The sequence below is a fragment of the Myotis lucifugus genome, unplaced genomic scaffold (assembly GCF_000147115.1).
Source record: "Myotis lucifugus unplaced genomic scaffold, Myoluc2.0 scaffold_759, whole genome shotgun sequence".
In the NCBI taxonomy this organism is placed as follows: Eukaryota; Metazoa; Chordata; class Mammalia; order Chiroptera; family Vespertilionidae; genus Myotis; species Myotis lucifugus.
The window spans coordinates 63,002-75,118 of NW_005871807.1; the positions used below are offsets into that span (position 1 = coordinate 63,002).

Genomic DNA, 12,117 nt, shown 5'->3' on the forward strand with positions numbered 1-12,117 from the left:
AGGCCGGCCAGCACCTGGAAGAGAGGCCTGGCCGGCAGCCGGAAGTCCCTGATTGGCCCTGATCGCCGGCCAGCCCTAGGGACCCTACCCATGCATGAATTTTGTACACTGGGCCTCTAGTTATAGATAATATGGCAGATTTTGGCCTCTGTTATATCATACATGTACACAGAAACACACAATTTACATGAACTAGTTTGTGCGGCGTGTGGGCCCATTTTATTTGTTCACTTTTGGGGGTGGGGGGTCACTCACTCTCCAGCTATGACCACACCTGAGGAAAAATTAGCCTGACCCACACTTCTTCCCATAGGATCTTTTTTTTCATGAAATCCTTTTCAATCATGTTGATGTGTATTTGGGGACCTTAGCACCTTTTTCTGTTTCACCTGCCCTCTTACCCCCCATGTAGCAGGCTGTTCCTCCCAGTCATGTGGAAAACCTCCATTTCTAATGGCACAGCCCCCCATACTCTCTGTGGATAAAGTTCTTGAAGTGGAGTTGTTGGATGAAAACATATAGATTTAATATTTTCCTTATGTCTCCCAAGTTTTTGGTAAGCTCTAGATTAGTGTGGGTCACTGGAATTATAATGTGAGCCACATTTGTAATTTAAAATTTTCTAGTAGTCCCAGTAAAAAACTAAAAAGGTAACAGAATTGATTTTAATAATATATGATCCACTATTTATTTTTTAAAAATATATTTTTATTGACTTCAGAGAGGAAGGGAGAAGGAGAGAGAGATAGAAACATCAATGATGAGAGAGAATCATTGATTGGCTGCCTCCTGCACGCCCCCTACTGGGGATCAAGCTGCAACCTGGGCATGTGCCCTTGACTGGAATCGAACCCAGGACCCTTCAGTCCCCAGGCCGATACTCTAGCCACAGCTGAACCAATAAGAGCGATCCACTATTTCTTAAATATTATCCTTTTGACATGTAATCAATATAAGAAATGATCAGAGAGACATTTACATTCTTTTTACCGGAGGAGCGACCTAAAGCATGCAGGAGTGACATTGGAGACCTGGGCAGCTCCTTGGGCTGGGGGTCTTGTGTCTGTGGCATTGCCCTGGCCTCCTGGGGAATGCCTGTGTCTGCAGAGAGCCTACAGCCTGGGCACATGGAAGCTCTCCATTTCCTTCCTGGTGATACTGTGCTGCCCCAGTGTTATACACTGAGTAGTTTGGGGCAATGGTGCTTGGAGTCCTGCCTTCCTTGTACCAGTGACCAGAGCAGAGCTGGCCATCAGCTGTTCCCATGCTGGGCAGTCTCATTGTACCCGCCCCTCACACTGGCACTAGGCAGTAGGCACCACCATCCCCTCACTTCCGAGAGAAGAGACCGAGGCACAGTACCACTGAGGGCAGCCCCTCCAGGGAGGTGGGGAGCAGGTGGGCCTGTGGGTGCCCGGGAGACCATCCCTTGGCTGCTGACCTGGCTGTGCTCTGTCCCCCAGCACAGCCACGATGAGGGAGGGCCCTGCCGTGTGGAAGCTGGCTCCGCGGCCAGGAGGTGAAGGCACTGTGGTAAGGGGTGCGTCTTGTGATGCAGACATACCTCACTCGTGTTCCCTCGCTCCCCGGCATCATTTCATTAGGGGCATTAGTGTTCCTCTGGATAGCAGAAGACGAGAATGAAGGGGGAAGAGGTCTGAACATGACCTTTGTGTTCACACTTGTCTGAGAATCCTTCAGCGGGTCGCCGGCAGCCTTGGTCTGGGGCTCGAGGGGGAGACAGGCTGGCTGAGTGCAGTGCCTTCCTCCGCAGGCCCAGGAGAGGCTTTGCACAGCGCTTTGCCGGGAACAGGTTCAGGATGCGTGAGTGGCCAGTCTTCTCATCCTTGCTCTGCATTTAAGTTTGTGGAGAATTGAAGCAACTGAATTGAGACATCACAAAACATGAGATTCAGGCCATGTCAGGGAGAGAGACTCCAGGTCACAGGTCACTTGGGAAATGGTGCTGCTCCAGGGACCACAGCAGTGGCATGCCCTCTTACCAGTGAGGACCGGTCACAGAAGTTCTTTCCAAAACTGACGGGGAGACACTGCCGACGTGGCAGACTCCTGTGATGGCACCGTCTTGTCACTGTCCCCCGCCGGTTCTACTGTGCAAAGAAGTAAGATGTCACCTGTCCTCCCTGGCAGAGGGCCTGGCAGTGGTGGGCACTGTGTGTTTGCTGGGTGCAGACTGTCGACGTGGTGCAGTCACGCGGGTCACACACAGCTTGCACACGGGTGGGTCAGCAGGGCAGTGCTGGGCCTGGTTTTTGCTCTGGTGTGTCTGACCAGTCAGCAGTAAATGTCGTGTGCTATCCCTACAGTGCAGTGAGTGCACGTGACCATGTGCCAGGAGGACCTTTTCATGGGGCAGTGTTTCCTCTAAACTATTTGCTCTAGATAACTCTCCGCAGCCCCGGGTATTGAGGTGTTCCTGCAGCCCTTGCTCATCCTTAAGACCCAGACCAGGTGGCCTTCCGGTGACTGTGCAGCCTCCAGGACACGACTGAGCACACCTCCTACCGGCGGGTCCCTCTCTTTATCCCCAGGTTGCAGGTGCCGAAGTTGGTGCTGAAGGGCAGCCTGTCTTCCCTGATGGAAAGGGGGGGGGGCGTGCCGAGTAAGCTCCACACCTGAGACCTCGTTCTTGTATTTCAGTCACCGGAGCACGCGGCAGTTCACACGGGCTGCCGAGTGTGTGTGTGCATGTGTGTGCGCGTGTGTGAGTGTGCTCCTGACTGCAAACGTAGGGATCTGTTCATGGGTAGGACATAGTCTAGGGAGCGGCAGTGCTAAAGTTTGGAATTTATTTGTATAAAACTTTTTTTCTTTAGCCATCAGAATTACAGAAGTTTCTCAAAAAGGATATGTTTATTAACTGCTTTCTCTTTCTGGTCATACTAGTTAATTAGTTCACAAATTCTTAGAGAATTTGGAGGTAGGTTGTTAGTTTTATAAATACATTTTTAAGTTAGTGATTTCAAGTGAATCTCAGACAACATGTGGTTTCCCAACCTATTTGCAAGATTCAAATTTATGATTGATTTTTTTGTTATGTGTGATTTTTACCTCTAGGAAATTGAAAAGGAAGACATTGACTTAGAAAATGTTGACTACATGGCCAATTTTGAAGATGATTTTGAAGTATGTATAAACATTAAAGTTTTTCTTGGCTTAAAATAATTTGTCCTTAAAATCAGCTTAAGTATAATAACATAGTTTTTTTTCTCTCTTTACTACTCTTAAGATTCCATATCTGTTTGATTTAGGTTTGTTATCTATAAAAAGTTTGTTATATGTCTACTAATGCTTACCAATATGATGTAATTGAATGACATTATAATTCATTGTTAAGTGCACTGCATCCAAACATATATATGTATATGCATGTATACAGGGGTGTATACATGTATGCATATGTATGCATATTTGTATGTGTGTGTATATGTAGAGCATATATAATGCACACGTCCTCATAGTCTTAGCCTGGGAGTTTGTTTTGTTAGTTCATTTGTTACATTTTTGTTTTATATTCCACATAGGAGTGAAATCATATGCTTTTTGTCTGGCCTATTTCATTTAGCATGGTACATTCAGGAGCCACCCATGTTGTCACAAATGGCAGTATTCCATCTTTTCTATGTTTGAGTCGCATTCTTTTGTGTACATGCACCATGTCTTCTTTCCCCAATCATGTATCGATGGACAGGTGGTTTCCATGTCCTGGCTATTGTGAATAATGCTGCAACGAACATAGGAGTGCATAGATATATGAGTGTGTTTTCATATTTTAAAATAAGTAACCAGAAGTAGGATTCTGGGTCATATGGTCTATCTATTCCTAGTTTTTTGAGGAAACTCCACACTGTTTCCATAGCGGCTGCATCAATTTGCATTCTTCCTAACAGTGCACAGGGTTCCATTTTCTCCACATCCTCACCGACACCTGTTATTTTTGTCTTTTTGATAGAACCATTCTGACAGGTATGCGGTGGTATCTCATGGTTTTGATTTGAATTTCTCTGATGACTAGTGACACTGAGCATATTTTCATATGGCTGTGGCCATCTGTGTGTTTTTCTTGGAAAAATGTCTATTCAGATCCTCTGCCCATTGTTTAAGCAGATTTTTTGTTGTTGTTGTTGAGTTCTTTATATATTTTGGATAGTAATCCTTGTTGGAATTATCATTTGAAAGTATCTTTGGTGCGTATATATTAGTAAACGTTATGTTTTCTTGATGAATTGTCCCCTTTATCGGTATACATGTCCATCTTTTCATCTTGTTATCTTTTTTGTCTTAAAATCTGTTTTTTCTGATACGAGTGTGGCTCGGCCCACTTTTCTCCGGACACTGTTTGCTGGGAGTGTCACCTCCCCCACTGGAGGCCAGTTTGCGGCTGCAGGTGTGACGGTCTCTGCAAGGCAGCATATTGGTGGCTCTTGTTTTTCAATCCACGAGTTCAGCCGTTCACGCGTGGGGTGAGGCCCGATACACGAGGACTCCCTGTAGCCCTTTCACCTTTTGTGTTCTGGCCGCTCTGTGTCTCCATCGTTTCTTTTCCCTTTCCTTTCTGTCTGCTATTTCAGTCAGATGGTTTTCTGTGATGTTTTCCTTCATTTCCTCTTTCTTAATGTTTTGGCCCCAGCTCTGGGTTTTGTTTTGTGGTTACCATGAGGTTTGTATAAAATATCTCGTAGTGGAAGATGTAGTCCTGTTTCTGGTGCTTAGCATCTCCATTCCCTTACACAATCCAGTCCTTTTCCTCTTCCTTTCTATGTTGATGTTTTATGGTGCATTTTAATAAATTGCAGCAGCTCTAGGTACTTGTCTTTACCTTCGTTATAATTGTTTAGTGCCCTCTTCTGAAGTAGAGGTGCAGTTTCCTGCCTCTGTCTGTCAGTCATCCCACTCATAGTTTTTAAAAAAATAGTTTTATAGATTTCAGAGAGGAACGGAGAGGGGGAGAGAGAGATAGAAACATCAATAATGAGAGAGAATCACTGATGGGCCGCCTCCTGCACCCCCTCCACTGGAGACCGAGACCGCAACCCGAGCACGCGCCCTCGGCCGGAATCAAACCGTGACCTCCCAGCCCGCAGGCCAGCACTCCGTCCACTGAGCCACCCAGTAGGGCCACTCCCAGGGTCGCGTGCTGCTGTCTTTTTGCTTCAGATGGAGGAGCTCCTCTACGCGTCCCTTGTGATGCGGTCTGAGGGGTGAACGCCCTTGGTGCGCGGAGGTCTGGGGAAGCCTTTGTTTCTCCATCAGCCGAAAGGAGAGCTTTGATGGATTTATTTTCCTTGGCTGGTGGTTTCTCTCTGTCCATATTTTGAGTCTATAATTTCACTCTCTTCTAGCCTGTAGGGTTTCTACTGAGAAAGATGAAGATCATTGAATGGAGTTTCTCTGTAGGATACTGTCTTTTTGTTCCCTGGCTGCCTTGAGAATTCTTTATCATTAACTTTTGACAGTTTTAATACAAAGGGTTTTGGAGCAGTCTTTTTGCATTGAGATAATGGGATGTCCTGTTAGCGTCTTGTACTCGAACGGCATTTTCTTCCCTGGGTTTCAGAAGTCCTCACTGCCCCCCCCCACCCCGTCCTCCTGGGGACTCATCATCCTTGTGCTGCTCTTCTCATGGGGTCAGATAGTGCTGGTATTGTTTCTTTATTTTTTTCTCTCTTAGTTCTCTCTTCTTCCTCCTGAATCTTTTCTAGGTTTCTGTCTTCGAGCTCACAAATTCTCCCTTCCCTATGTTCTGCTCTATTTCCAGTCTCTCTAATGCATTCTTTATCCCATTTATTGAGTTCTTCAGATCTAGAATTGGTTTGGTTCTTTTTTATAGTTTTGGTCTTTTTGGTAAAGTACTCCTTTTGCTCATTAATTTTATTCCTGAGCTTCTTGAACTTCCTTTCTGAGGTTTTCTTGTATCTCACTGAGTTTCCTCATGACCGCAATCTTGAATTCTCTGTCATCTAAATCCAGCAGTCCGTGGCTTTGACTTGGGTTTCTGGAGATTGTCGTGATCTTTTGGTGACCATGTGACCTTGTGTGTTCATGGTGCTTGATGGGTTGTTCCTTGGCCGGTGCAGTTGAAGTCTGAGTTCTTTTCTTGTTCAGGTAGGTTTGAGCCTAACAGTGAGCACGCTGGTGCTGAGAGGACGCCCTTCTGTTCTCCAGCAGGTGGTGCTGTAGTGCAGGCTGTGTTATCTCTCACCTGTGCATGTAGTACCACCAAGGTGGGGGGTGTTCTCGCTTTGTCTGGGTTGCCTAGGTCTTGGGGCACCACCACTGTGGTGGGGGATGTGGTGGGTGGGGGTAGCTGGGTTTGCTAGCCCACAGCCTGCCCCCTGTTCCTTGTGGCCGCTGGCACCCTGGGCTGTAGCTGCTGTTACCGGGGAGGGAGCTGGAATCTTGGGCAGCAGTGCTGCTTCTGCCCTCTCACCCTTCGCTGGGTCTAGCGTGGAGGTCGCACCTCGACCCTCCCCTACTGTTGTGTTAGCTGGGGCCACGGTGGCCATTGAACGGCATCTGCGGACACCGTCCCTGCCCTTCCCTGTCCCGCTGCCCTATGCATCCAACACGCCCCCTGCAGATGTACTGAGGCGTGAGTCTTGCAGCGTGTTTGTGAGCTGGCAGAGGAGCCAGGTTGGATTAGAGATGTCTGCCTGATAAATGTAAGGGGAGAGACAAACAAAGGGGTCTTCTTTATCCACCAGGAGGCTGATGTCGACTGTCTATTTTAAATGATAAATTGCACGTTTTGCTTTGTGTTCTTTAAAGTCTATTTGTCTTAAAGTTTTCAAAAACATGATTATTGTTTGTAGGACTATGAAGATGACTTTGAGGTTTGTGATGATGATAGCACAAATGAGCCAGAACCAAGAGAGAAAATGGAAGAACTTCCTCCAGCCAGAAAAAAGGAGATACAAGAAATTCAAAACGCCATCAATGCAGAAAATGAAAGGATTGGCGAGCTGTCGTCGAAGCTGTTTCAGAAGCAAGGTCGATCGGAGCGGGAGAGGGAGCCAGGGGCCGGTACGTGGTGGGGCTGCTGTCTGTGCCCCCGGGAGCTGGGCCTCGTCCCTGCGACTCCCGTCAGGCGGCACTCAGAGACCAGTGTGCGGGGTGTCTGCAGCGGGAGCTCCGACAGCCTTCTGCTCGGGGCCTGGGCCAGGTGGCCCGGAGGGTGGCTGTGCACGGTCAGTGCAGAGGTGCTCACGTGGGTCACATCCTGCTCATTCTGCCCGCCTGTCAGTCTGCCCACCGACCTCGTGTGTCCACCGGAGGCTCAGAAGCACCCGCAGAGCCGGCGCAGTAGGAAAGGTTCAGAATGGGGCCCGTTGAGTGTGTTTCAGGGGGTTTCTTTGTGACATTAGAGTGTGTTTTGCTCAGAAATTCTTGGCATTGTGTTATAATAATGATACTTGTAAGAGCAGGAGTAAATATTTCTAAATTACTTACAGGGAAAAAACGATAGCATCTTGATAAATTTACACTACAATTAACACAATATGTCAACTAGGACAATATTAAAATTATTGGATGATATGCTACTTTAAATTATTTAGTAAAATAAGTCATAAGTAATAGGTACAATTAATTATGACTAATAGTTGATGGGATGCAATAATCCAGTGAAGGTCAGGCAGAATGGTTATTACCCTCACATCTGTGCCTGTTGTAGAGGCAGAAAACCTGAGTATTATGGACTATTCTCCAAATGCACAGCTAAACTGTGTCTCCGAAGCCGGAGCAGCTGTCCTGATGGCGGTGGTGACACTCGCGCAGCAGCAGGTGTGAATTGGGGGCCTGCTGTGGTGTTGCTGAGAGCCTGCAAGCTTTTGTTCTGCAGTTCCTGGTTTTCTTAGCAGACCTTTGAATTACCTTTTTTTAAAATTTTATTCATGTCCTTTATTGTTCCGGGCACTATGGGCTTTAATAGCTTGATTTACAAGAATTTAGAACCCCCATTAAGACATTATTTTTGTTGTATTTTTTATTTGAAAGAATTATTCACTATGATTACACTGCTACCCAGACAGGTGGCGCTGCCCTCCAGGACCCATTTCACACTGAGCCAGCCTGGCCCAGCGGAGCGCCGTCCTGCCTGTGGTAGGGGCCGTGGAGTGGCCTCAATGGCACTGGCTCTGTCACGAGCTGTGTGGTCTTGAGTGGGACTTACCCTCTCTGTGCTTCAGTTTCCTTCCTGCAAAATAAGGGCAAGGCCTTCTTTAGGGCTGTGAGAGTTAATTAAATAAGCTAATACCTGTAAGGTGCTTGTCTTCAGCATAGTGACTGTTAGTGCTAACAGCCGCCACCACCTGGGCTGAGAGAGGGTTCATTCCCTGTGTCCTGCTGCCCAGCCCCAGCTGTGTTGGTGTCACTGCTGTGCACTGCCTGCTGCACCTGTGCTGACTGTCCTATTTGCTCCCTTTTCAGGGCAATAGGAAACCATTTGATAAATACCTTTTTCCAGGGCACGAGGTTATGCCGAGGCATTTGAAAACGTTTCTAACCTCTGAAAGGTGAACTGTGTATTTGGTTGGTGAGGGTGCTGACACCTGGCATTTGCGAGCCGTGTGGCAAGGTGTCTTCATTCCCGTCTTAACCCTGTGCCGTGAAACATCGTCCAGTTTCCTCATTGTTCAGGAGGCTCCTGGCATCTGTGTGCGTACAGCGGGCGGAAGGTGCTCGTCCACACGCCTGCGTTCACCCTCGTGCCGTGCTGTCCTGTGTGGATGTCGCGCAGCACAGGAGAAAGGGGCCGCGAACAACCTGCTCACGGTCACAGCAGGTGACGGGCAGGACTCCCAACCCAGATCCCGCGCATTCCTGCCCATGGGCCCCGGGGATCCGATAAAACGGCTGGAGGGCATGAGATGCAATTGAAATAAACATTTGAACAAACAAGTGTGGCAGTAAATCTGCACAGGAAACCACAGAAATCCTTGGAGAGCCGAGGGGAGTTGACATCCTGTGCGAGGAGGGCAGTGGGAGGAGCTCCCACCAAGACCGCCCTTCAGTCTGGGCCCTGCCCTGGACTTGAGCCTGTAGAGCAGCGGTTCTCAACCTGTGGGTCGCGACCCCTTTGGGGGTCAAACAGCCCTTTCACAGGGGTTGCCTAAGACCACATCGAAAACACATATTGTTTTTGTGATTAATCACTATGCTTTAATTATGTTCAATTTGTAACAATGAAAATACATCCTGCATATCAGATATTTACATTACGATTCATAACAGTAGCAAAATTACAGTTATGAAGTAGCAACAAAAATAATTTTATGGTCGGGGGTCACCACAACATGAGGAACTGTATTAAAGGGTCGCGGCATTAGGAAGGTTGAGAACCACTGCTGTAGAGGGTTAACATTAACTTGCCTCCGTCTCTGTTTTTGCTGCTTGTATGTTCATGTCCCAGCTCCCTGATTAGGGCATACATTCTGGAGGGGCCGGGCAGAGTGGGGAGAAGTGTAGACTGCATGGTAGAGGGGTTCTGAAATATTGCTAACTCTCCCTGGTGTGATTGGCACATACACACTAAGTTTTGCTTTGTTGCCTGAAAGTTTTACATGAAAGTAGCAGAGGCGGTCTCTTAAGTGCTCGTGAACGATGTTTATCAGTAATGTTAGTCATGGGCTACAATTGTCAAATATGCTTCTAAAAATTTTATACTTGACATTTTTTGCTTGAAATATTTGTTTCAAAAATTGTTGTTGTTTTTTCTGTACAGATGCAAACAGTTCACCTTCCAGAGCCCCTGTGTGTGGAATTTTTGTGGATTTTGCAACCGCCTCACAACGCCAAAAGAGTCGGACTCAGGCTCTGAAGCAAAAGTAGGTGTCCTGGGGAATTGGCGGGAGTCTGTGGAGCTGTAGTGTTTGTCTTCAGTACACTTTTAAAATGGAGCTTTGTTTCACTGCTGACTGCACATTCTTTATCTGCGCTGCGTTTCTCGGCGCCTCTGTTGTGTGAGAGCAGGTGTGCTGTGTCCCGATGCTCAGCATCTAACGCGCGGGATTTGCACTTACCGGGAGGCACCTAGTTTGGCTGAGGCAGAATCCCACTCATGCGTATCACATGAATTATTCTGGGTCAAAAATCATATTAAAGATTTAAAAAGAAAACAAAAAAATCAAAGGCTGAAACATGAATAGCTTAATGATAAATAATAATTTAAGAGTTTTTGAGGAAAATGTAGGGACACTTTATCGATGTGTGTCATTGTGCTGTAAGGGAATAAGGTACAGAGGAGAAAAATCCAAACTGCATAGCGCCGATGCCACTAGATGTCAGTTTAGTGCATTAACTAGCAACGCGAGGGCAGAGAGACGCCTGTCCTACAGTATCCCCAAGACCAGTTCCAAATGGGGTAAAGAGGAAAATGAATAAAAGAGCATAGTGACAGGAAAGGAGTTTCTGAGGATAAAAGAAGATTAAGCTGGCCAGTGAGGCTCAGTGGTTGAGCATCGACCTATGAACCAGGAAGTCGCGGTTTGATTCCCAGTCAAGGCACATGCCAGGGTTGTTAGGCTCGATCCCCAGTGTGGAGCGTGCAGGAGGCAGCCCATCAATAATTTTCTCTCATCATTGATGTTTCTCCCTATTTTTCCCTCTCCCTTCCTCTATGAGATCAATACAAATATATATATTTTTAAAAAAGCAGATAAAATGTTAAATTTCTGTAAGGTGCAGTACTCCATAAACTTGACCAAATTTAAAGGTGATTGACCAATTGGGAAAATATATTTGCAAAATGATAGGGGTCTACTATCCCTAATGCACAAACTGTTTTAATAATTTAGTATACAAAGCTAAATATCACTAGAAGTCAGTTCAACTGGAGATCCAGGCAGGAAAACAGGAACCATCGGAGCATTGAAGTGAGGGTGTGATGCAGGTGACCACACAGGTGCTGGAGACTGAGCCTCTAAGCAGGAGTGTGGGCCCCTTTGCAGGACAGGGAGCTGGGCTGGGCAGCCCCTCCAGCCAGAGAGGGCAGAGAAACAGCGGCCCATTCTCTTACCTGCTTCCCCACCTCCACCAGAGGGACCCAGGATGGTGAGGACACAGTAGAAAAGGCTAGGCTGTCATTAAATGTATGAAAATAAGTTACATCTTCTTTATTTTTCTATTTATTGAGTGTTTATTATAGGCAAGTTCTGTGCTACATTCCTTGCATTTGTTATCTCATTCAATATTTTTTAATTCTTTATTGTTAAAAGTATTACATATGCCCCTTTCCCCCCATTGTCCTCTCACAACCTCCCCCAGCCCCCCAGCCCCAGCCTTCACCCTCACCCCATTGTCTGTGTCCATTGGTTATGCTCATATGCACACAAGTTCTTTGGTTGATTTCTTACCCCCTCTAATCCCCCCCTCCCCAACCCCCACCCTCCCCTGCCTTCCCTCTGAGGTTTGACAGTCTGTTCAATGCTTCTCTATCTCTGGCTCTATTTTTGTTCATCAGTTTATGTTGTTCATTAAATTCCACAAATGAATGAGATCATGTGGTATTTATCTTTCTCCAACTGGCTTATTTCACTTAGCATAATGCTCTCCAGTTCCATCCATGCTGTTGCAAATGGTAAGAATTCCTCCTTTTTTACAGCAGCATAGTATTTCATTGTGCAGATGTACCACAGTTTTCTAATCCACTCTTCTGCTGATGGGCACTTAGGCTGTTTCCAAATCTTAGCTATGGTGAATTGTGCTTCTATGAACATAGGGATGCATATGTTCTTTCTAATTGGTGTTTCTGATTTCTTGGGATATATTCCTAGAAGTGGGATCACGGGGTCAAATGGGAGTTCCATTTTTAGTTTTTTGAGGAAACTCCATACTGTCTTCCATAGTGGCTGCACCAGTCTGCATTCCCACCAGCAGTGCATGAGGGTTCCCTTTTCTCCACATCCTCTCCAGCACTTGTCATTTGTTGATTTGTTGATGATAGCCATTCTGACAGGTGTGAGATGGTACCTCATTGTTGTTTTGATTTGCATCTCTCGGATGATTAGTGACTTTGAACATTTTTTCATATGTCTCTTGGCCTTCTGTAGGTCTGCTTTCAAGAAGTATCTATTTAGGTCATTTGCCCTTTTTTTGATT

General features: G+C 46.5%; 1 protein-coding gene across 6 annotated transcripts in view; it reads left to right on the forward strand.

The window, feature by feature from the left end:
- WDR60 (WD repeat domain 60) overlaps positions 1-12,117 on the forward strand; it is a 61,483-nt gene that overhangs the window by 20,255 nt on the left and 29,111 nt on the right. For 4 of the 6 annotated variants that reach the window (XM_023746909.1, XM_023746911.1, XM_023746913.1 and 1 more), the window contains 3 exons: positions 3,079-3,147; positions 6,834-7,044; positions 9,743-9,845. In XM_023746909.1, the coding sequence (XP_023602677.1) occupies positions 3,079-3,147; positions 6,834-7,044; positions 9,743-9,845 (383 nt within the window). Of the gene's footprint in view, positions 1-2,043; positions 2,124-3,078; positions 3,148-6,833; positions 7,045-9,742; positions 9,846-12,117 lie in introns of those variants that run through there. The other 2 variants (XM_023746914.1, XM_023746910.1) reach the window with 2 other exon arrangements.